The sequence below is a fragment of the Lolium perenne genome, chromosome 4 (genome assembly GCF_019359855.2).
Source record: "Lolium perenne isolate Kyuss_39 chromosome 4, Kyuss_2.0, whole genome shotgun sequence".
Lineage (NCBI taxonomy): Eukaryota > Viridiplantae > Streptophyta > Magnoliopsida > Poales > Poaceae > Lolium > Lolium perenne.
Window position 1 is genome coordinate 250895386 of NC_067247.2, and position 24166 is coordinate 250919551.

Sequence of the window (24166 nt, forward strand, 5' to 3'; positions counted from 1 at the left end):
ATAGTGTTCTAGAGTGACTATTGTATTGACACCTATTACATGCATTTAATTGACTCATCACATTCTACCGCATCTCTGATTTAACTTATATTCTAGGGGTGATTGATTCAGTGGTTAGTTGACTCGGATTTTAGATTCTAGTGACTTGCCTAAATAGGCATGGAGACTAGGTTGATTGGTTTTTTGTACTTAGCCATTTTGGATAGTGCCAATAATCCTTCCTAAATTTTATTATTATTGTTAGTTCCTAGAATTATTCCTCGTGCTTCTCAACTTAAATTGTTACATTTTGTAGTTGCAGTAGCTAAGATTTGTTGAAGTTTGATATAGGTTTGCTTTCTAGAGATTCTTAAGTTGAATTCTACCTCCTTATTTGATTTTTTTCCATGGATCCAAAGTAAAGTGAGGTACTCCCTTGTGATTATATTGTTTGTACTTATGCTTAAAGGAATGTGCTAAATATTCATGATCACTGGTTCCTAGAGTTTATTTAGTAGATATAGTCTTAGCCTATAGTTGATTTCTGTTACTGAACTTATGGGTTCATTTCTAGTTGTTTCTCACTAGCTATATTTCAGTTGTTATTACTACTAGTGGCAGATGTTATTCTCCAAACTTGTTGGTTTAGTCCTATTGTCTACTTTTCTTGGGTTTTACTTCATAATTTTATTTTATGATTTTTTAAACCCTCACTAGTGTTCCATAATTTATTTCCTAGGACCAAAATTGGATCCATTAATATGGATTCACCTCAGAGTGAATCCAACATTTTAATCTTAAGTATGGTTTTGTCTTTGTGCTTATGTTTGACAGGTTTAGAAGATGATGGTGTTGGTTGAGAAGATAGCCAGAAGGTGATGGGTAGAAGAACAAGATAGTGGTGGTTAACAATTGGTAGCCGACTAGGTTTAGTCTAGGTTTTTAGTTTAGGTTTCTAGTAGTTTGTAATTTAGGGTTTTTCTTGTTTTATTTCATTTGGCTCAACTGATTGTGCTCAATCTCGCAACATGTGATTAGATATCAAAGAAATAATCCATTTTGGGAATAGCCCTTGTCTAGAAACCGAGCTTTGTACTTCTCAATAGTACCATCAGCTCGTACCTTTTTCTTAAATACCCATTTACATCCTACAGGTTGCACCAATATGGACGTCCAATTAACTCCCACATTCCATTACCGACGATGGAATCCATCTCACTTTGAACCCCTTCCTTCCATTAGTCTGCATCAAAAGATGCAAGAGCTTCTGAAATGGTGGTGGGAGTATCATCCACAGTACACAATGAAATCATTAAAAAAATATTTTGCAATCTTTTTCTCTTGCTCCTTGTGGGAGTTTCATTGTCATCCTTCTCACTCAAATTTGAACTCTGATCATCAGATTCTTCACCAAACTCCATAGGAGTTTCAAGAATTGGATCAGATTCCCAACTAGACATGATATGCATATCTCTCATGGGAAATATATCGTCAAAGAATATAGCATCTCATCACTCAAACAAGGTGCCTACATTCATGTCACTCTAGATTTCACCACAAGAAATCTATAAGAAATGCTATGAGCAGCATAGCCAAGAAATGCACAATCCTTGATTTTTGGTCCAAGCTTTTGATACTTATTGATTGGTAAATTCACTTTCGCCAAACAACTCCAAGTTCGTAGGTCGGAGAGTGTTAGCCTTTTCTTTTCCCATATGGGGTGATCTCTTTATTCTTATATAGTTGGAACACGGTTTAAGACATGACACAAAGTCAATATAGCCTCCCCCCACCATTCCTCGAATAAAATCGAAGTATCTAACATGGATTTAACTAAACATATTAGAGTAAGGTTTTTTTCCTTTTCACGATCCCATTGGATTGAGGGGAATTGGGAGGTTTCCTCTCATGGATTATACCATGTTCCACATAGAATAGATTGAACTCATTAGAAAAAGTACTCTCCACCATGATTAGACCGAGCCCTTTTTATCTTTCTTTCAAGTTGATTTTGAACTTCATACTTAAAGAAATCAAAATCCTCATCTTAATTTAGTTTTCAGGAGATACACATAACACTACTTGGTGGAATCATCAATCAAAGTCACGAAATATTTCTTTCCACCTTTTGTCAACACACCATTTATCTCACGTAGATTTGAATGTATGAGATCAAGTGGTGCCAAGTTTATTTCCTTCGCAAGATTGTGAGGCTTGCGAGGATGCTTTGCTTGCACACAAACATGACACTTAGAGCCTTTGACTAAGGTGAATTTCGGAATTAACCTCATACGAGCAAGCCGTGACATACAACTGAAATTAATACGAAAAATTCGTCAAAGGAAAACATTAATATCATAATTAGTGCATACATGGTTCGCAACATTATCATAGAAGTCTCCCAAAGAGATCGAAACATGCCTTCACATTCATAGCCCTTTCCAACAAAAAATCCATAATCCGGCATTACAGTTTTATTGGACTGAAACACCAACTTAAACCCATCTTTCATAAGAAGGTAGCCACTAACGAGATTCTTCTTGATAGAAGGGACATGCAACGCGTTCTTCAATTGCACAATCTTGCACGAAGTAAACTTCGAATCTACCATGCCAACACCTAGAACAGTAGCATGTAACCCACTCCCCGTCATTATGGAGGAACCTCGGGCCTGATAAGAGGTAAACATGGAGATATAAACACACACATGAACATTAACACCCATATCAACCAACCATGTTGTGGGTTGAAACACCGAAAGAACAATAAATAATAAATTACCGTACCATGAAGTTCCTCCCTTGGTGTTTCCAATGACCATGTTGACAAAATTTGAATTATGTCGAGTCTAACGTTTCTTCCTCTTGTGTTGTGGACAAGGATGAACCCAATGACCCATCTCGCCACACACTCAGCAAGGTTCTTCTCCATTTCCCCTTGTTCTTTAAGTTGGTAGTCTGGGAAACTTTGTTCTTCCCCCTTGGACTTGTGGGCATTTTTCTACACCATGTTGGCAGCACAACGTCCTCGGTTCCACTAATGTGTTTGTCCTTTGCCCTCGGCATCTCCTCAACACTAGAGAGCCAATGATAGACTCAACAGAGAACTCATGCCTCTGATGTTTCAGAGAAGTGGCAAAATTCCTCCACGACTGGGGAAGCTTAGCGATAGTGCATCTCGCGATGAACTTGTCTGGTAGCACAAACTTGAGGAGCTCGAGTTCATTTGCCATGATCGATTCGCAACCATCTTGTCTTCATTGAACTGCTCCATAGCATACGGTTCACCTCCGGCATCGGCAACATTGAACTTAGCATCCAGTGCATCCCACAGTTCCTTCCCATCTGGGATATGCAGATAAGCATCAACCAACTTGTTTTCAAGCACATTTAGGACACCACCCACAAAGAGTACGGTGGCCTCCCTGAACGCTTTATTCTCGTTAGTGGATAGCAGACATCTAGGAGTACCAGTGGAAACCCAGTGCACACCCATAGCATTGAGCCACAAGATGGTTTAATCTGCCATCTCTTCAAATGAGAACCTATAAACGGGACCGGTTTGAGCGCATCAACAAAACCATACAATGAAAAATGCCTAAGCATATAAGGTTTTTGGATTGTTAGATTATTATGAAAGTTTCAAGTGAGTTTAATTACCGAAAACAACATCACAAATGCACTAGCATACTACTAAGCTCATGCATCAGATCTGAATATGGAACAAGTAGTAGTGCAAGGTAGGGGATGAGAAGTATGTATATCATGACCGGGACGGTTGCTCCAGCAGCAACATCACCATGGCCGTTGTTAATGTCGCCCATGGTATTGTCAGAGTCGTTGGATCTGTCGATGAAGCAAGCCGACGAGGAAGCAGACGGACAGAACGCTGAGATGCTCCCCCAAAACCTTATCGCCCGCCTCCCGGTGCATGATCTTAGTGAATGGGGCTTCAAAGGCTTGCTCTCCTGGACGGCCGTGCATGCAGTCATCGTGATGGGAAAGACTAGAGGATGGTGCAACAAAAGGAATTGGACTTGAGAGAGACAGAAGCGAGTGGAGAACTCAATATATATTATGTGTCTTGTCTCCTCATATAGCCCAGGAAGGGAGCGCCGACCAAACCGCCATGTGTAGTAAGATGAGGACACGCATCGAACATGCACACGCATGTCGACACGCACCCAACTGAATTGGTGCACCAAGCAAACAAAATTAATCTTCCATAAAAGGAGGTTTCTAACTCGAACTCGATTCACACGATGCGTGTGAGGCGAGCGGCGGCGGAGGAGTGGACATGAACTCTTCTCTTGTCACTCACTTATAAGGACTAGACCAACGTTCTTTATAAGCTGCTCCAGCTTTTTCCCAACTAGCAATGTGGGACTAAACTTTATCTCTTACAACTCCTAAAATACCACCAAAATAGGCTTTGAGATTTCATAATTTGTAAGATACATGGCATGTCAACTTGGGCTACAACCGATATAATGCAACACTGCTAATGCATGGTTACATCTTGTATTCTTGCGCCGGTCACGGGTAATTTGTGCAAAGTCGATGTAAATAATATTATCCGTAATCTCCACTCGATCACACGGTACATAAGTGCACGGAAAAAGTCCAAAACAAACCTTGAACCCATAGGCAAAAGCTAAATGGAACCCTCAACTCTCAATCTCTGAAATTGGCACTCTGAACTTATCGATCCCGGTCTGTTTTAAACCTTGGATCTGTTTGGCACACCGGGAAATCGATGACCCAGACCAGGATTACAGAAACTGACATTGGGCCCCACATGTCAGGTTCATTTTTCCCAATCATTTCCCATCATGTAGTTGTTTTCCCCCAATGGTTGGATCCGTCATGGCAGGACGACGATTGCCGCTTGTATAGCTCACCGGGGCGGGGGTACCTCGGGCTGCTACAGGGGCAAGGCATGGAGGTGGAGGAGCGCAACCGGTGTAGCGGGAGGCTAGGGCGCGCCGATCCGGGAAGAACAAGCAAGCATGTAGCATGCTTGCTCCGCGGTGGTGCGTACCCATGAGACGAAAACAACGACGGGTCAAGATAGCTAGGGAGTGAGAGGACGGCAGAGGTGCTCCATATGGTGGGGTGGCTCCGATTTTGCATCGGAGAGGCGAGCTGAGGGGATCTCGCCATCCGAGCACAAGTTGAAGGGTCTTGTCGATCGGGGTTGTCGACGCGACGGAGGAAGGCTCGCCGGCCGGGGCTGCCGCCGCCATGGACGGAGGGGTTGGAGGAGGGCGCGAGGAGGGGGAGCCGACTAGGGGCAATGAACTGGACCGGAGAATGGAGACCTCGACCTGGGAAGCTTCACCTCCGTGGAGCCGTTGCATCGGCCGCACGCGTTAGACATGGCAGGGGAAAGGCCTCGCTGGAAGGTGTTGCCACCTATACGCGAGGGAGAGAGGTTCGAGCACTTACACACACTCCCAGTTAGATGCATGGCCCTCATGATCGACGGTGTGTGCAGTGGATGGTGGGAGGGGGTTGAGGTTAAAGGGGATGAAGATGAATATGATAGGTGGGCTATGCATGTAAGTGGGAGTAGCTAATTATCTAGAATAATTTGTTTTTTTATATTTTGGTTCGACTTGCCACGTAAATTTAGAGTACCAATTTCAAGGATTGGGAGTTGAAGGTTTCATTTAGCTTTTGTCTATGAGTTCAAGGTTTGTTTTGGACTTTTTCCTAAGTGCACGAGCACCTGACCCTTTTGCCTTTGGGCTTTTGGACATGGACGCAAAACAGAACGGGAAAAATAAGAGAAATTTGCAGTGTTATTGTGCAATTTGTAGTGCTTCCTATGATACAGCATTCCAAACACGTTGTACTGACGCGATTATACATGTAGAATATGCGCCGTTCATCATCAACACACGGATACTATATACTAGCAAACTCGGCATTATTACACTCGATACACCAGTATCTGGTGCGATCTGGTCTTGATTCTTACTCGAACGATCTCAACGGAACTGGCCGCCGGTGAAGGTCTGTCCGAAGCCCCAGCCGGCCGGCGCGACGTTGCGCGACACGACAGAGCGGCGGTCGCTGGCCGTGACCGTAAAGGACAGCGCCTGGCCGTCGAGGAGCGCGGCGCTCTGCCAGTTCTGGCCCCAGTTCCGGGACATGGGCTGCCACCGCGTCCGGGCGCCTTTCACGGCCACCGCGTGCACGTCGCCGGCGCCGCCCACGTTGCTCACCAGCACGAGGTTGAAGTAGGAGTGGCCGTTGATGGTGAACCGGATGCCGCCTCTCCGCCTGCACGACACCCTGCATATATATATGTTGTACAAAGTCTTAGCTAATGTGTGTGTGAAGTAACAAAATTAAGAAGAGCATGCAAAGTTTGAGCGATCGAGAGAGTTAATTGTTGCAGAAGTAGTTAGCTCACCGGCGGTAGGCGACGGGGACGATGCCGGCTTGGTACCTGGCGATGCGGAGGAACGCCGGCTGCGAGAGGTCGAAGTGTTGGAGCGGCGGGTTGCACCAGCCGCCGTTGTCGTTGGGGAGCGCGTAGTTGGGCGGGCAGAGGTTGGTGGCCGTCACCAGGATGGATCCCGGCAGGCACGACGACGTCCCCGCGCACCGCAGCTGGAAACACGCGCCGCAGCTCAGCCCGCTGCCGAACAACGCCGTGCTCAGCGCCGTCGTGTCGGTGCCGTACCCCTGGCTGTACAGGTTACCGTACCCGCACGCACCGCCTGCATATATTTCACCATCAACACGCACGTACACGTACACGTACATTGCAGGCAGCACTCAGCCGATCAACAAAGAAAGGCGCACAAATGGATGAGTGCTTGTCGAAGCTACTAATTAGTTACCCATGGTGCCGGAGGCGTCGCCGCCGCCGTAGAAGGTGGCGTGGGCGTTGATCCAGCGGCCGGGGCCATAGCCGTGGGCGGCCGAAGAGGACAGCGAGAGCAGCAACAGGAGCGCTAGGAAAGCCATTCTGTCCGTGCGGACAACGTGCAAATCAACTGATCCAAGTGTTCATGGCAGTGTGGGGGTGGTATAAATAGATGGCCGGGACCGTGTGAATTTCAATTGCTGTTCAGTTCAGTCGACACTCTATTGTACTCCATTCTGTTGCGCCTTTTTAGGGATTTTTTTTACTGCTGATACTCATGATTCTTTCATATACATGCACAGGTCAGGTAGTAGACCTGACAACAGCGTTATGCATTTGCGAGGGACCAAAGCTACCGTCCAACTGCACGTGCATGGTCCCATTTTCCGTTCATTTCATGGTGAACTGGTGATACACTATCTTGGTAACTCTAGGTCTTTTCTCCCAGGACAGGATCTGAAGTTACAAAGCTAGAGAAGGTAAGTCGACGATTGGGGCATCTAGTTTTCCCCTAACAAAACTAGCCTTACCAACTGGTTTGTGGGCTGCATTTGTCACTGGACATATGGAGCTCACGTGACTTGTTTATGCTGATCTACACATGATCTGAATTATAGTGGGGGCTCGGGTTTATGAATTATGATACGAGCATGGCAAAGCGGTTCAATGTATTTTCAGATACATGCACAATGCTTGTTTACGGTTTGAGAAATCTAGAGAAACCCTCTTAGACTCTGTCGTCGATTTACTACACGTGGTGCAGCTCCCGTACAGAATTCCCTAGAAATATATGCGTTGATCGTTGAACCTCGTTAACGAATATCGTCTCTGCATCTGTTTTCTGCAATGGTATACTAATCACATTATAATTTTATAACTGTTTGGTTACAATACATACTGGATCCCCACTTCTAAATTCTAATACCGCTAAACTTAAGTGCATAGCTCCTCACTTAAGGCGATTTCGACAATGACAATGCAAGATTTTTGGCACACGTGCCAACACCTTCCTGTGTAAAATCCATGTCTCTCTATCCTTGCCTCCTTGGTACATTTTGTTTCTATCTGTCATATTGTAGTACTCCTAACTGTTTCTAACCATTTGCCAAAATATATTAGATGGTATCCAAATATGTCTATCAATGGAGGCCTGCAGTTAATATCTCGTCCGTCGGTTGCAGACGTTGAATGCTGCGTGCAGGTACATAGGGCCAGCACCGTGACACATCCCATGATGCCAAGTCTCTCCACACTCCAACAAGATCGCAGAAGCTGCACGCGGGTTCACTAAATGTGCATGCAAGGCAAAACAAAGCCGTGATCCACCACAGTTCACAACCACTTGAGCCAGCTACTTCTTGTGCGTCCTCAGGTACTACTAGTATGCTCCGGCTCCAGATAAATGTTGTAAATTGTACCAGCTCTTAACTAACAAATTGTTGGATGGAACCAAGATCTGCAGGCATTGTTTTCAGGAACAGGGAAACGTAGACCATGGATCGACTGAGTGATGGGCGTGTCACTGTATTCAGATCCTGTCTTGTTGGCATCAAATAGAGGGCACACACGTACGATCACAATCACAGGCTCCCAGCGCACCAGATCTTACAAGTGTGCACTGGGATTTGCTGTTGTTATCCTCTGGTAACTGAATAATTGGTACACCGTGTACCGAAAAACTGTTGTAGCTGACTTTCAGTACATTATAAGATCAATAATCAGAACAAGACAGGCGCCTAGCAGTGTAACGGTCCTAGGAAACTAACTCTTGCCTCGCTCATACATTTCCAAAAGCTGCAAAGTACGATTTATTTGCCTGCAGACTTTCTTCTACCTCCAGTGATTGCACCCCAGGTAATTTTATCAGAGGAGAAGACCAAGTGTATTACATTCAGGAAATTAAAATACCACATGTGTTTGACTTGAGCTATGTTTGGTGGTAGATAGGATATCGCCATCCAAATGGTTGATCCGTATGGTTGATGGTGTCACAGGATTCTATCCACCAAATCCAAGTGCGATCTTACTCTTTAGGCTCTTCTTGTCAACTTCACGAGGCATGTGAATGTCGACTCACCCCTATTTGAGCAAGTATTTTCCCAGTTTTACTTGCAGCATAGAGAACATTCACTGAAACCACATATTGCATATTCTCAACTGACGCAAGAACATTGCCACTTCTCCGTAATTAGGCTTAGCAGACTGAAATGTAAAATCAAAGCCAATGCTGTTGATTGACAAGGCAACGACTGTTCCTTGATGAAAACGGTAAATTTGTGTCAAACGCGACATAGAAGAACTATGAAAGATTACACTGGTATCTTTTTTTTCTCAGGAGGAGAAAACCATTCACTATTTACATGCTCTAGTTATCAAGTCTGCACAGAGACAAGATCGAACTATATAAGTTTGGTCTAATGAAGTACATGTACATAATATCCCAGTTTCTTGTGTAGCTCCATCCTTTCACATGTGCAATCAGAGTCTACAACATGTTCAGGCACACATATTCTGCACAATCTTTACGAACCACCCCTTTACCTTGCGGTGGAGTTACAGCTTCAGAAATCCAATGGTGGCGTTTCCTGGTGCATGGCAGAATATGTCAAGACTTCATCGTCAGCTGAATTAACTAGGCCTGAACAATTATGCTGGTAAATTACACCCAATATGAGCAGAACCTAATACACTTATATTTCAATCACACGATGATACAATTTATGTCTGAAAGTCGTAACTTGTAAGCAATCATATTCAGATGTAATAGTGTGAAGCCTGTCCACCGAAACATCCATTAAGCTCTAATATAAACTGATAATTTTTACAGTATACGCGGGCATTTTTTTATATAATGTTAATCACATGAAAAATAGTGACTGAACCCTTTTTGTCAGATAACCAATAATCGACTCAGTAATATAAAATACATGACTAGTATGAGGAAAATAAGCTACAAAAGGGGGACTAATTTGCAACAAGTTTGAATATCAATACAATTTGGACATTAATTATGAAGATCTCACCTTGTGCAGCAGGTCGTGGGCAATGTAGTCCCAAGGAAGAGATACTGACATCAAACAACACTTCAGAGGAAGAAGCTCATCATCCAATCGTTTGTTTGCAGATACAGCCTCAAAGGCATGCTTTGCTAATTTCGACGCAGCAGAAGCCGCCCTATGAACAAGAACCCGGAAGTTATCTCCAGGATCTTTCTTTGATCCCTCAAGGCTCTGATCTAGTTTAGAAAAAGAATAACAGTTTCAGTTTGACAAGTCGACAACGTGCAGTAGAGCAAGAGTGAAACAAAAGTGCACAGGCGTATTTGAGGGTTGTGGAGGAGTGGAAACTAAATAGTCAGTAGGTCATCAAGTATCTTTGTTACCACTTTTTGAATCCTATAAAGTTTGTTGTTGTTCAAAATGAAACATTGGACGATAGAGTTGTATAGTTTGCAGGGAATAAACAGAGCATAGAAGACCTGCAATCCCAGAAACAGCAACTTCAACTTCCCCGCGTCCTTCAGGGCCCCTCATGAAAAGTTTATCAAGTTTAGTACTGTCTTGACCAAGTGAGAGGAAGCTCCCGAACTTGGATCTGCCAGCTAAACCAACAGGAGAAGCATATGTTAGAAAATTATATCTACTGCAAATTTAAACAGGACATCACCTATCTAGGTTGAGTAAAGTGTTGACCACGTTAGAAATGGTATTACTTAACACCAAACTCATGCTTAGTTGCAGAGCAAGAAACTATTTGATTGATACTACTTCTATCAGTGCAATAGTTCACAGTAAATAGAGTAATAGGGTGAAAGACTAACCATCATAAGCTTCACGAACGTTTTGGTAGCTGACAAAGCCCGAGAAGAGAGTTCTCTGCAGTCGAAATCATAGTAAATCCATGTAGCCAAATCAGCACAAAATCCAGGATTGCCTTTTAGAAGGATGAGGTATGAAATACTTCGGTTTGAATTTAAAGTCTAAACTGGATTTTAGAGAAGCACACCACGGAGTAATATGGATTTCTTCCTAAAGAGGCAGGTGTGAGGTAAAAAAAAATTGACGGAAAAGCAGTAGGGAAAACTCCCTACTGCATCATTTTCATATTTATAAAATATTTACAAGGGGTGAACCAAAGTTTAAGGTGTGAGGCAAATACTGCATGTGTTTGCCAGAAGCATATAGCTTCTGAAGTATAACTAGGTGACAATCACAAGTAATACGGGCATGCAGAGACAGAGAGTAGTTCAAATATAAATTAACAGAACAACAAAGAGAAGATGGTGCGGGCTGCGGACGGAGTGATAGATGTTTGTAGTGCTTATAAGCGGCCCTTGGCCTTACTGTGAGCAGGGTTGCGACAGAAGCTGCAGGTTACAACAGAACAGATGGAAAGCAGAGGAGAAAAGAGAGAAGGGGGCGGGGATTGGGATTTGGCAGGCTGAGGAGCTGGTTCGTGCAACAAAGCAGAGACAAAGCTTGAATAGTTCAATGGATGGATAAACTATGGGGGGGGGGGGGGGGGGGGTATAGTTCATACAGAAATAATATCTTATGCAGTGAACCTAAAACTGTTACAAAGCAACCTTGATATAGAAAGACGACGAACCTTTGGTGGGTTCTCGGCACTGCTCCCAGAGTTGGCCCCGGATTGCATATTTGAACTGGCATTGTTTGATTCAGTTTCTTCAGGAAACGCTGCCCCATCATGCGCATTGAGAATCACACAATAGCAGTGCTCAGGGTCTGACAAAACCTGCACAAATTTAGAAGATCACTTTACTCTTTAGGGTCAACATAGAAAGTACTCCCGTCATCCCAAAATATAAGACACAGTTGACTTTTTCTGGTCAACAACACACAGCTTTGGCTATGAATTTCATTAATACTATGTTTGTAAAATTAGTATAAGTACATGTGAAATATAAGTATTTCACAGAAAAATACAATGATAGCATTTATACAACAATCTTTGATATATATTAACAACCGTAGGCATCTATAGTTAGTATTTTATACTTATCGTATTTTGCTGTGAATTTCCACCGTTGTATAAAGGGCTTTATGCATGTTTACCACACTTGTAAGTGAATATATACTGGCCCTTGGCCTAGAAATACAAGTTGCATATTTCCAACAGCTACAACATTTGCAAAAGTATTCTGTAAGCTAAGCTAGAACTCACCACCGCATCAAAAGGATCATCAAAGTCATCAACTGAGAAACAAATGTTAGGATATGCAGGTACTGTTTCTACAGCCTGTTGAAGAGATATGTCAGATTATTTATATTAAAGGCTTCTATCTAAAAAGATGATGCCAAAAGAATTTACCTTCCTTCGATCAAGACGGAAATTTACGCGGCTAGGAGATGCATATACAGTTTTCGAAACCTTGTAAACTGGAGGCACCCGCTTGCTTTTCTCTGCACGATTGCGAAGATCCCCAATTCTGTGGAAGTAGATTATATCATTATAAGAAGCACATATATGCCAATATTACTGAGGCATGTAAAAATTGTTTTGTTTTGCATGACAATGGATACTACTAGCACTCTTAAGATTTGTGAGCCCCTTTATATTCCAGCCCAAACTCATACTGAAAGATAAATATGTGGCCGTAAATTGTTTAGTCAGGTAATGAACAAATTGTGAATGTACCACTAACCTAGAAATATTTCTAAACATTATAGCTGAAAAGGGGAATAGCGTTTCACATGGAACTTAGATGACATGAAAATCATTACGCATCACATTTTGACAAAGGATGAGAAATGATGAAAGTTTTTAGCTGGCTATGGCCAACAGATCAAAAGTGTCATTTTAGTATCGTGGAGGGTTTACTTCATCAGATCACGAGAAAAGGTTTTTGGTTTTTGTTATGCATAATTACAGTCAATTGTTCAGAGTATACAAAAGATTGCAAAATCTTAGCATAACTGCCAGAAACGTACCTGCATATTGCAACTGTGACAGTATATGACGTGTGAGCGACTAAATTCAGATAGAACGAACGTTCCCAATCAAGCTCAGATGAATTAACATTGATGAGCTTTTCAAGCTGGTAATTGCAAACAAAAGGAGCAGAATTAGCTCAGTGACTCAACAGAAAATTATTCTTCTTCACACATATTCTCCAACTAACACTATGTGAACCAAGTAAGGCATTAAACAAGTGATAAGGATTTGCACATTGTCACGTGTCTTGCAAACTACACCTCACAAACAAGAAATTTGCACCATGTTTGTGCATACAAAATTATAATGTTAAGGGTTCTGACATTGTCATCATGCAACTCAAAAATATAAATTTGCAGTATTGCATGCTCATTAAAGTTATACATATAAAAATTGAGGAGGATGTACCCAAAAAGAGCTCCTTCAGAAGTTAAGAGCAAAAGTTAGAATAAGCTTCCTAGATACAGAGGGTTAATCAAACAGTAGGTTTGCTTGCATTGAAAACATATCTTTGAACTATAGGAGCAAAAACAATTACCTTAAGTGGATAATAGTACATGTTCATAAATTTAGCAAAAGAATTGATTGTTCAGTGCAAGAAAACAACTAAAAACACTGCATTAGCTAAGTAAAATAAAGAAGAAAAAATATTGCAGATAAAAGAAGTTGTGACAATATTCAGTGCAAAAAATTCACAACTGGATACAGAGCACACTTTGTTACAATTGCAACTGAATTCACTCAACAACACATGACATATAAATACAAAAAAGTGAAGATAGAATACGTAATTTCTATTTTCCTTTAATCTAATTCCACGAAAGCCTCATGCAATAGCCAATTTGAAGTGAACTGATTTTAGTCTAGCTTTATTTACCGCAGGGGCCCATCTCCGGACGAAAAAAGGAGGTGGATCTTCCATTTTATCATTGAACCCATAGCCATGCATTTTCTGCAATAACACACAGTACCATCAAATGGTGAGATGTATATTGCACAGAGTAGCAGGCTACATAAGGAATACATCAGCAGGACTAAAAGGTACCATGCTATTGACAAAGAAGACGAGGTCATCCTCTTCCCTGCTCTTTGACACCCTACCACGCACAAAGAAAAGATCAAGCATTTCATGCCAGAATTCATCATCCATCTCGACATCTGATGGATCATCTTCAGCCTCAACGACAGTCCAACCAATCAAATGTGAATGTTTCTTCACCATGCTGAGCAATTCAGCCCTGAAAGCAGAAACATGTACAAGATAGCAGATTGGATAGTGTCCAAACCATATACAAACATTCAGCAAAACTCACAAGTGTGATCCCCGTTATAGACATATAAATAACCAAAATGATGCCAGGGAAAACTGGGTATGTATTTGCATTGCATAGCAGCCAGTGTGCAACGCAACCATATTGGACAAGGCGACTGAAGTACATGCAACAATGAACATAGCTATGCTGAGGTCAAATTCGAAATCTTAACCCTTAACTAGTCAACTTTTGCCTCTTTCTGGGCAGTTGTGCCAATCAGAATTCTGCTTCTATGGTCAAACTGTGCCTTCTAAAGCCATAAACCGAGGACAGAAATTTTGCATGACGATCTTGGCCATACAACCCAGGCTAAAACCGAGTTACTCGTGCGGCACAGTTGATTGTAAGCTTAGCTCAGTGTGGGAACAATCAAGAGACAGGTTAAAGATTCCACTGCATCGAAGAGGGGAGAACAGAAAGCCAAATGGGATGGCACATACCTTGAGGGCGATGCATGGCCGTCGCCGCTGCTGAAGACAGTAGGCGATCTCTCGATGGGGATCTCCCCGGAGGGTGAGGAGGTGGAAGGCGCCGCCGCCATCGCGTGGCACAGCTACTGGGAAGGGGATCAAGAGGGGACGCGTGTAGGAACCAAGTGTGGCGTACCGCAGTGCACAGCCAGTGGCGGATCTAGGATTTTGAAGCAGGATGGTCCGTCTTCATAAAAATAATTGTAACACAATTAAGACATGCCAACTTACTGGTGTAGGATTCACAAATAGCACCATGGTCTCATGAACATACTGTATTAGCATTTACAATTAAGTACAAAAAGAGGCCTCTATGCCTTCAAAAGATCAAAGAAGATTATATGACAGGCTTACGCCTTGTCATGGGAATGAAAGCCTCAATTATACTATCCCCATCCACTTTGGAGAAAGTGCCTCGCTCAACGCATGTAATTAGGCAATCATCTACTACTGTATTAGACTGTCACCCATCTTACTTCTCAATAAACTCATTGCAGAAAATGTTTAATCTACCACCCAAAATGTTCAATCCAGTGACGATCAATCATACAGTAGTACATTTGAGTATTTGAACACAAACCATTGGACATCAACCCTAACTAACAAATCAGTTGTGAACAGGTTGCAAAGTTTGGAGAAATGGGGATTGGACTACTACCGGGCTGTCTGAGCTGACAGTTGACTGCTGCGGTTGGAGGATCGGAGCGGCTGCTGGATGATGTGATGCCGCTAGCCCTGCTGCTGGCGGCTGGCCTGTTGCTGTCTGCTGGAGCCGGGACGCCCGCGGCGCGGCGCCTCGCCTGCTCTCGGCTAGGGTTAGCCGGTTAGGGGGCAGGGGCAGGGAGAGGGACGGGGACTGGGGAGCCGGACTCTGGAGGCGGGAGATCGGGAGCGCCCGGGCGGGACGGCGATCGAGGCGGCGCCGGCGGTGGAGATGTGGCGGCGAGCAGCTAGTCGCAGGCGACGGGAGGATTCCTATTTCTCCCCACGACCTATATCCCCGGTTCCGATGACGTGGCACCGGTTGGAGGGTTCAAGCTGTCCACGCGGACGATGACGTGTGGGGTGAGAAGTTTGGTGGGCCGTGGCAGTCTAATCGTAATCGTGATTAGTTCTCTCCAAGTCATCGATTCCAATCCTTCTCCGGCGGGGCGGCGGTCGGCGGATGGGTTGAGTGCGTATGTGCGATCGGGAATCGACTGTGATGGCTTCCTTCTCCCCTCTCTCCCGGTCATTGACCCCTTCCAGGCTTCCATAATTCCATTTCCCTCAATTTCAAGGGCTGCACTCCACATTTTGTGTGGGTGCCAACGACCATGAGAAGAACAAGAGTGTACTACTCCCTCCGTTCGTCTTTAATTGACGCGGAGTGGCATGCAAACAGGTATGTAATTAGCTGATGGCTGCGTCAATTAAAGGCGAACAGAGGTAGTACTACGGATCCATTCCAGATGAGCACGTGCGAGCAGCAAAGTTTAATGGTGTAGTAGCCCCATGCACCATGACCCTAAATTTTAAATTCTAAATTTTGGTGCACTTGTATTTGTGTGCCACGGGTACCTACAATACCCATGGTGTACTACTACATTAGCCAGGTGAGAGAATAGACGTGGCGGAGCACTTTTCTAGAAAGCCACGACTAGAGCAGATAGGTGTGGCGCACCGTACGTCCATATGTCACCGCCAAGTAGCTGTGGTACGCCACTCTTTTGATATGCCATGGGTACTACATCTATGTATAATTGTCTTCATATTTGTGTAATGGCCTTTAGGGGCTATTTGGAGAGTTGCCGACTAAAACTTGATGCCACCGCTTCGGAAAGATTCCTGCATGTGAGGCTCAAGGTAGGTCTATCACGTGAGGAGAGGTAATAAACTATCATTTGCATCTATGCTAGTGTCTCCGGCAACACCGTATAGGTTAGGTTTTCATCGTGGGCACCGAATGAATTTTTCATTTGGGCTACGCGCGTTTTTTTTTTTTTTTGTCACCAACGCCTCCATTTTATTTTTTAGCCCTTTAGCGAGGACGAGTTGAGATGCTCTTACAATTTTGCTCCTGCAGTTAGACATAGATTTTGTCTCACGGTTCTGCTAAGCACACATCTGTGACCGTAGCTTCTTGTGCACTTCCATGACAAATATCGTCCCCGCGAGCGCACAAGGTGTCTCACCACATGAAGAAAGAGTCTGGATCCACAAATAAGGCCATCTCCAACAACCCGGCGTAAACGAACGCTTCACCTCTCCAGCAGCCAATTCACGTCGGGTGCCTTCCCCCCACTGCCCATTCCACACAAGGTTGTCCTGCTTGCATGATGCCCAAACACATAAGAACACCTGCGTACAGCCAAGGCGTCTGCCACCGACTCGCGCATCAAAGGGTCAAACCTCCAAGATAAATGCAGCTAGAACCAAGGGGGTTTCAACCAGACAACTAGAACACAAGGAATAGAGGCGATGACACCACAAAGATGAAAACAGTGCCCCAAGAGCAGTCACTTGTGCCTCGATTTCAACCCCGTACACGTACTTCGGAAATACATAACCCTGCTCACGCTGGCCCTGACAAATACAGCCCATTCAAGATATGTCACCATAAGTAACGTTAGTTGATCAGTTTTTTCATTGGTTCAGTATACATTTACTTGGCTATGATCTTCTCTCTTTTTTTGCAGCCAAGGCAAAAACTGGGATCTTTTTATTATTCTGCTTGCTTTTGTACAGTGTTATGATCAATTATCCTGAAGTAAATCGTTTGCCAGATAAAATGTTGAACAAAAGCTGTGGTTGGTCCAGATACCTACTTTCTATCCTAACTTGATTTGTGCAAATAGTTTGCATAGCATATAATAAAATAGTAATTCAAGAGTAAGTTGACAACGGTAACAAATAAAGACCTTTTTTTGCATTTTAACAGAGCAGCTCTCCAATTTGTGGTACCAACGAAATGCAAAGAGTGAGAATACATTGACAAAAATATTTCATGGAAGGACAGAAGGGGTTAAAAGCATTACCCAGATGGCGGTACTGCAGAATTACATAGCGCCATAACTGAATCAGAAATGGCCAAGGTACAGTCATGAAAACACATTTAACTTAATTGTGGTAATACGGAGGTTGGCCAGTTCCAGGGGCACCTGCCGGTCCTTGCTGATTTCCATGATGCGCAGGTGGCATCTGCTGTGAAGGATGCATCTCACGCTGCTGTGAAGAGTGCATCTCATGAGGTGGTGGCGGAGGAGGGGCTGAGAAGCCCCCTGATGGCGCATACTGTGGCGGGGCGGAGTACATCTGGCCAGGATACTGGCCTGGAGCTGGTGGGTACCCTGAGTTCCCAGGAGCTGGTGGGTACCCTGAATTCCCAGGAGCTGGTGGGTACCCTGAGTTGCCTGGATTCCAATTTGGCATTTGTCCGTTGGTGTTGTGGTTTTGAGCAGGGACACCAGGTGGTCCGTATGGTCCACCTGCTTGAGGATTACCTTGCCACCCAGCTGATGTAGGTGGTAGACCGGCTGACTGTGGTGCTGCTTGCTGTGCTCCTTCTGGGATTGTGTAATCCCTGCTCTTGTCACTGTGAGCCTGAATTAACAAAGAGAGATACAGTTTTCATGGCAAGGCAAATCAAGGGAGTTTGAAATGATGGGTTCTACAGAGGCAGTAAATCACATCCTCGAAATGGTTTTCATGCCCAAAACACACTAAACAAAATGAACCCATTATACCTTTACATTGAGATCAGTATGACGAGAGTATGACAGGTGAATCTTACAGTAGCCACCGTCGTAGATGCAATGCCCCTCTAATGCTTCCTTCGCAACTGTGGCCGTACTTACATCTGAGTGGAAATGTGATGAAAGAATAAGGTAATGAATAACCAAAATCAACTCACATGTGTGGGCATGCGGCCAACAAAGAAAATGAATGCTAGCATGATAAGATAAGATGTTTCAGGTAAAAGGACTACAAATGCAAAAGCCTCTGATTTGAGGCTACAGTACAGGAAAAGTGTGTCTGCTTTGTTTAATTCACATAACTTGGTCTAATGGTTGCCCCTTCACAATTCAGTCAGAAGAATTGGCATATTTGTTACTGCAAGGGGAAAATGAGCTATGTTCTGCCACAACGATGGAGAATGACAAAAAATATTAGGTGTGGGGCCACCACCAATATACATCAACTTGTGCTAATCAGAAATCATATTACTGGTCTTGAGTGGCAGGTGTCAGCCTAGTCTTGGGCTTGTAAACAACTTCTATCTATCAATACAAAGAAATGCAAAGCTTTTGCTTTTTTCAAACAGAAATCAAATTACTGAATAACAATCAACGCACCAAAAGGCTAAAGAAAGACTAAGCAACAAAACAAACAGCCTTATGAAAGAGAAGATAAACTCTGCAGTACAGTGAAGCTTTCTTGCGCTTTGACTTAAATCGTTCAAAATTGGGGACTTGGCCTTCACTGAATGCATAAACATGACTACTTCAGCAAAGGACACAGGGTTGTATGATATTTAGACTTTTAGAGGAAACTAGAATATTGGAGAAAGGAAGATAGTGCTACCCTCTGCCAGTTCACATGACAACAAAATGAAAACAGTAGCTAAGCACAAAAAATGACACAGTACTATGGCACCCAAGATGGTCTACTTGGTGCATACCAGGGTACTGAATCAAAGCTTGTGTTCCACCATTCTTCTCGAAAATAGCAATTTTCTGGACTACGCCAAATGCAGAGAACACCTGAAATTAAATTAATCATAATCAGCACAATATAAGCACGCTCAACCAAGATCTTAAGGCATATTTCAGTAAGTGTTTCCCCAATTTTACTTACAGTATGGAGAACATCCACTGAAACCGCATATTGCATATTCTCAATTGACGCAAGAAGAACATTGCCTTCAGCCTCCACCCTCCTCCCATCGGGACCAACAGCAGGCTGCCAAAGCATATCAAAGGGAAATCCGTGAAAAATAGAAGGGTCACATAAAATGCAAAACATACAATATTAACTCATTAGAATGTTTGTGATAATGTGTAGAAGGATTACCTGCAATGTACTATCGATGGCAGAGGAGTTAACTGGGAGGTAGGGGTTGGTATAATCTCTGCAATGTTTTGAACAAGATGTCATATAAAGCAATTAGATTAACAGGAAAAGGAACTCCTAACAAGATAAGGAGGAAGAAATGAAAAAGGATGAATCCAGTAACAAGTTCAGACTTATTGCTACATCGCCGTACAATAGGTTAAACCACGGAACCAACCAACTTATGTTCCAAACAACTAACCTCAAAGGTCATAAACTTGGAAGGGAAGTGTTATTATGTTGTAACCCACCCAATCCAAATATCCATGGAATGAGAATCTCACCAAATGTTGTATGACTATTTTTCCATAAGAAAATAAACCTAAGGTCTTGCGATTTCTTAAGGGCCCCTGACATATGATCTTGATTGTCCTAACATACTTGCAGGTAGTATTATTGTTCTCTTAAAAATAAAAGAGATCCTATCCACCGATGCATTTTTTTTTATCCCTTCTGATTTTCCCAATTAGTCTGCTCCAAAAAGTGATGACAAGTCATTGTCTCATTGACATTAGAAATCTACTCATTTAGCAACACCAACAACCAGTGAATGATCACTTGAGAGGGAATAAAGATATAAATCCTTTATCGGAAATAGAAATAATCAATCAACAGATGGAAATTGAACTAAAAACTATACCTGCTGCGGTGTGATTGGAACTTAATATTCAAATCTTTATGTGCAGAAAAAGATATCCGCAAGTGGCAAGATACTACATGATCCGGAAGCAAGTACCTACGTTGCATGGAAGTTTCATATAAATTCAGTTTATAAGAGGTACAAGCCAGTATATAAACAGAATTTAGCAAAGCATTATACAAACTAAGATTAATAGATATCACCTTGGGATACTTCTTCCATCCAAGGCTTCTCTTGCGGCTGAAGCAGTGGGCGAATCAGTATACTGGATTAGTGCCTGTTGGAAAATTTAAGATCAGGGCCTTGTATTTTGTAATGATCAAGTACTTGAGAAAAATGAAACATGAACTTACCTGAAAACCTGCAGCCTTCTCAAAAGTGGCTATTTTGTGAACAAAACCAAAAGCAGAGAAAACCTGAAATACAATACGAGAAAAGGGTCATATATATTAGTAAAAGAAGAAAAATAGTAGTAGGTTGCCAATCTACCGTAAACAAAAGGCCGTACTAACAATTACAGGATACACTCAATTATTAAATGTTCAATTTCCCATGATGAATGATGAAGGATGCATGAGCCAGAACTCGAAATAAAGGTAATTAACTCTTGAAGCTCATCCGTTTTCTACCATACAAGGGGGAAGGTCTTAGAAAAATGCACGCAGCAGCCAATGAATGAGATTAAACTGTACTATTTACAGCTGGCTGGAAATAACCCCTAACAAAATGATCTGAAAGAAGCTCCAAAGATATACTAATCTCTAAAAAAGGTTGGGAATTTAACCTTTCATCAATAACTTGGATAAACAGGGAGGTGACCTACACCGGAGATAAGCGTGATGATGAAGGATAATTAGAGAGTGGCATCCTCAAGATGTCATAATTCAAATGCAACAGTTAGAAGACAGAGGCAGCAAAACAAACATGGTATATCTCCAATTGCAGGTGTTGATAACGACATTTTCTCCGTGTTAACATGGGCCTGCTGATTCATGCAGAATACGTTACTACGAGAACATCTATGTAAAATCTTTGATTTACAAGGATCAGTTCAGGTAGACTCCCTTGGATATCTTCAGCCAATGACAATCAATACAGAACGAGTTGTTGTTGTGTTATTAACCCAAGCATCAAAGTATTTTTATCAAGACAGAGCAAATAAATAAATTTGTAACTCACCAAGTGGATCACGTCAATGGTGACATCATTAGCTTGAACACCCTCTATGGTAACAAGCAACACATTTCCAGCAGTCTCTCCAGGGCTCTTGTTGTTAACTATTTCTTGCCTATTTGAATACTGAATGTACACAGTTTTTCCTCGAATTTGCGCTGGTTCCGAAGATGATGCAAAATAAGAAACCATTGAAATGGCTTGATTAACATCGGTCTGCAAAGAACAAATGCTCTGCGTAAGTGACCCTGGTATTATCAATTTCAACAAGTAAAACAGTGGTAAAGAATTAAGCAAAAAAATACACATTAATTCGAGCAGTAGAATGTTTCCAGATTATGTCTGCCTTACTTGAAAAACCATTAAGGCCATAAAGAAGTGCAATCCACTCAGCAGTCCCAACTTACTAACAGAGCCAAAATTCACACAACAGAATTAAACGTATGCCATCCAGGATATCTTGCGACCACGAGAGATCTCAGCTGCACATGATTGGTGATATGATGGTGTATACTAAAGATCACTTCACACTATTGATATAATAAAACATTCTCTAACTATATTAACTTGAATAAGAAAATCCATATTCACTATATTAACTTGAATCATAAAATACAACCATCCACCTCCAAACCGATCCAGCAATGTCAGCACAAAATCAAAATCCTTTCCACAGTCCCCAGCCTATCAATCCATATGAATCCCAGAGAAAATTCCTCTTCACCAGCCCCACAGTAAACCGACCGAAACAAAGCAGAAGTGGGATTCGCGTGTGACTACAAAGAGCCTGATCTGTAAAACTCAACAGATCATTACCATACAATCTCATATGTTAAGAATCGATCAGCCCAACACCAGGGTAGACAAGGTGCCGTTTGAAGTGCAGGCCAGACAAACCAACCAGGTGAGATCTACCATGCGAGGATATGCAGGAGGTTTTGCGGCCCCCTGCGATATCAAATCCGTATCCGCGAGGCTAAGAAATCCCCACTTATTGCGCAGCTAAAGCTAGCTAGATCCGATGATTCACCTGCAACTACTTGACGATCGTGCCGAATAATAAACTAAAAGGAGTATCCAGGTACCAGCAGCTGAGTTAATCCGGAATTCCCCACCGGATCGCATCGATCGACCGGGGGGCAGGCAAGTGGGGCTGGAGTGAGGGGGAGTGGTAGGAGGTCCTTACGAACTCGACGAAAGCCTGGTTGCGGTTGGCGCCGACGCCGGACTTGGTGTTGACGATGCGGCCGAAGGGCTTGCAGAGCTCGACGAGCTCCTCCTCCGTGCACTCCCACGGCAGGTTCCGCAGGTGCAGCACCTTGGACGGCGTCTGCGTGTACCGGAACTGCTGCCCGCCGCCGCCGGATGACGACATCTCGCTGGGCGAAGGAGGCGAAGCTAGGGTTCGCCGTCTGCGTGTAGGGACTGACTTGTGCTTTTCGTTCGCAGCGGGGCAGAAGAGGACCGCGTGTGCTTCAGGGAAAAGGTCTACCTGTACCACGCCGTCGTATATGCTAGACTTGAGTTTTTACGTATTTACAAGATGAAAAATTAGAAAATACTCCGTAGACCGTAGTACTCAGAGCATATACCACGGAAAATAAGAAAAAAATGTCGTTTACAATTCTACTAAACCTCGGTTTACAAATAATGTTTATGTTGTTGGATAGATTTTTACGTTCAAGATTCATAAGTTGTGATGTCTATAGGTGTGCTTGCGGAGAAATTAGCTATGCTATAGAAAGATGTGTGCATCTCCACTAATATAAAAGAAGGCCAAGTGTAAAAAATGCGAGGAGGGGCAGCCAAGACCCATCTAGGGTTTTGTTCTCCTTGCATGTTTCACTCCGCCTCCTAGAGCCTTGGAGGTGTGGACCGTGGCCTTTTGCTAGTGGGGAGTTCTGCTTTTTTTTATTTATTTACGTTGTTTTTCATTGTTTTTTGGGATGGTGAGGCGACAACTATAGAAGTCGGAATAAAATCTTCTCTGCCCTATCCTCTCTTTGTTGGTCTGTCTAGCGCTGGTGGAGGGCGTGTGGAGTCATGTGCCTGGTGGATCTCTCGGGATCCAATAGGTCTTCGTTTTCGTTGGTGTGGTTTCATGCCAATCTCTTTCGATATACGGTTCTCATTATTGGTGATGGTAATTACTCCGGCGCGTTGGCTCTTTAGAGTGTTAGTACGATAACTTCTTGTATGTATACTACAACAACCTCTACTACGATAACTTTTGCTCGGCTCTGGTGATGGAAGAGCGGGGACTATGCTAGTATTTGTAGTCATCGCTAGGTGGTATGAGTACCTATTTATAATTTTAATTATTTCTGGGGTTATTTGTGCTATTGCTGATGATTATTAATAGCGGCGCGACGTCGACGAGCTCCATCCTTTCTACTCCGAGCGGTCGACTGATACGTCTCAAACGTATCTATAATTTCTTATGTTCCATGCTACTTTTATGATGATAGTCACATGTTTTATACACACTTTATGTCATATTTATGCATTTTCCGGCACTAACCTATTGACAAGATGCCGAAGAGCTAGTTGTTGTTTTCTGCTGTTTTTTGTTTCAGAAATCGTACAAAGGAAATATTCTCGGAATTGGACGAAATCAACGCCCAGGGTCTTATTTTTCCACGAAGCTTCCAGAAGACCGAAAGGAT

At 43.1% G+C, this 24166-nt stretch overlaps 3 protein-coding genes across 4 annotated transcripts; all 3 read right to left on the bottom strand.

The window, feature by feature from the left end:
- Positions 1-5752: 5752 nt before the first annotated feature.
- Positions 5753-6989, bottom strand: LOC127332292 (expansin-A10). Its single transcript, XM_051358556.2, has 3 exons — positions 6833-6989; positions 6400-6709; positions 5753-6278 (listed from the first exon to the last, which is right to left on the bottom strand). Exons 1-3 carry the CDS (start codon positions 6957-6959, stop codon positions 5972-5974), a joined length of 744 nt encoding a protein of 247 aa, XP_051214516.1. The 5' UTR covers positions 6960-6989; the 3' UTR covers positions 5753-5971.
- Positions 6990-9066: 2077 nt separating this feature from the next.
- Positions 9067-15601, bottom strand: LOC127332291 (uncharacterized). Its single transcript, XM_051358555.2, has 12 exons — positions 15255-15601; positions 14567-14783; positions 13859-14051; positions 13691-13765; positions 12810-12916; positions 12190-12307; positions 12043-12117; positions 11467-11613; positions 10679-10733; positions 10337-10459; positions 9882-10093; positions 9067-9443 (listed from the first exon to the last, which is right to left on the bottom strand). The coding sequence occupies exons 2-12, from the start codon at positions 14665-14667 to the stop codon at positions 9420-9422; spliced, it is 1230 nt and encodes a 409-aa protein (XP_051214515.1). The 5' UTR covers positions 14668-14783; positions 15255-15601; the 3' UTR covers positions 9067-9419.
- A 1881-nt stretch (positions 15602-17482) lies between these two features.
- LOC127332290 (polypyrimidine tract-binding protein homolog 1) lies at positions 17483-22988 on the bottom strand. Of its 2 annotated transcripts, none has more exons than XM_051358553.2 (10): positions 22687-22985; positions 21507-21716; positions 20681-20743; positions 20531-20604; positions 20328-20423; positions 19649-19706; positions 19433-19537; positions 19257-19338; positions 18322-18434; positions 17483-18178 (listed from the first exon to the last, which is right to left on the bottom strand). In XM_051358553.2, exons 1-10 carry the CDS (start codon positions 22873-22875, stop codon positions 17696-17698), a joined length of 1473 nt encoding a protein of 490 aa, XP_051214513.1. In that variant the 5' UTR covers positions 22876-22985; the 3' UTR covers positions 17483-17695. The 2 variants fall into 2 exon arrangements, with proteins under 2 accessions (XP_051214513.1, XP_051214514.1); XM_051358554.2 differs by having other exon boundaries at positions 18035-18178; positions 18369-18434; positions 22687-22988.
- Between the last annotated feature and the right edge of the window lie 1178 nt (positions 22989-24166).

What these genes read in the sequence shown, in the direction of transcription:
- LOC127332292 (XM_051358556.2), bottom strand. Translation starts at nt 6,959, where the DNA reads ATGGCTTTCCTAGCGCTCCTGTTGCTGCTCTCGCTGTCCTCTTCGGCC. An exon ending in CGACGCCTCCGGCACCATGG is followed by an intron (nt 6,710 to 6,832) that starts GTAACTAATTAG and finishes AAATATATGCAG; the next exon opens with GCGGTGCGTGCGGGTACGGT. An exon ending in GTCCCCGTCGCCTACCGCCG is followed by an intron (nt 6,279 to 6,399) that starts GTGAGCTAACTA and finishes ATATATATGCAG; the next exon opens with GGTGTCGTGCAGGCGGAGAG.
- LOC127332291 (XM_051358555.2), bottom strand. Translation starts at nt 14,667, where the DNA reads ATGGCGGCGGCGCCTTCCACCTCCTCACCCTCCGGGGAGATCCCCATC. An exon ending in ATGATCCTTTTGATGCGGTG is followed by an intron (nt 11,614 to 12,042) that starts GTGAGTTCTAGC and finishes AAATTTGTGCAG; the next exon opens with GTTTTGTCAGACCCTGAGCA. An exon ending in CGTTCGTGAAGCTTATGATG is followed by an intron (nt 10,460 to 10,678) that starts GTTAGTCTTTCA and finishes CTGTTGGTTTAG; the next exon opens with CTGGCAGATCCAAGTTCGGG.
- LOC127332290 (XM_051358553.2), bottom strand. Translation starts at nt 22,875, where the DNA reads ATGTCGTCATCCGGCGGCGGCGGGCAGCAGTTCCGGTACACGCAGACG. An exon ending in GATGGAAGAAGTATCCCAAG is followed by an intron (nt 20,424 to 20,530) that starts GTGATATCTATT and finishes CATGCAACGTAG; the next exon opens with GTACTTGCTTCCGGATCATG. An exon ending in AGCTTTGATTCAGTACCCTG is followed by an intron (nt 18,435 to 19,256) that starts GTATGCACCAAG and finishes ATTTCCACTCAG; the next exon opens with ATGTAAGTACGGCCACAGTT.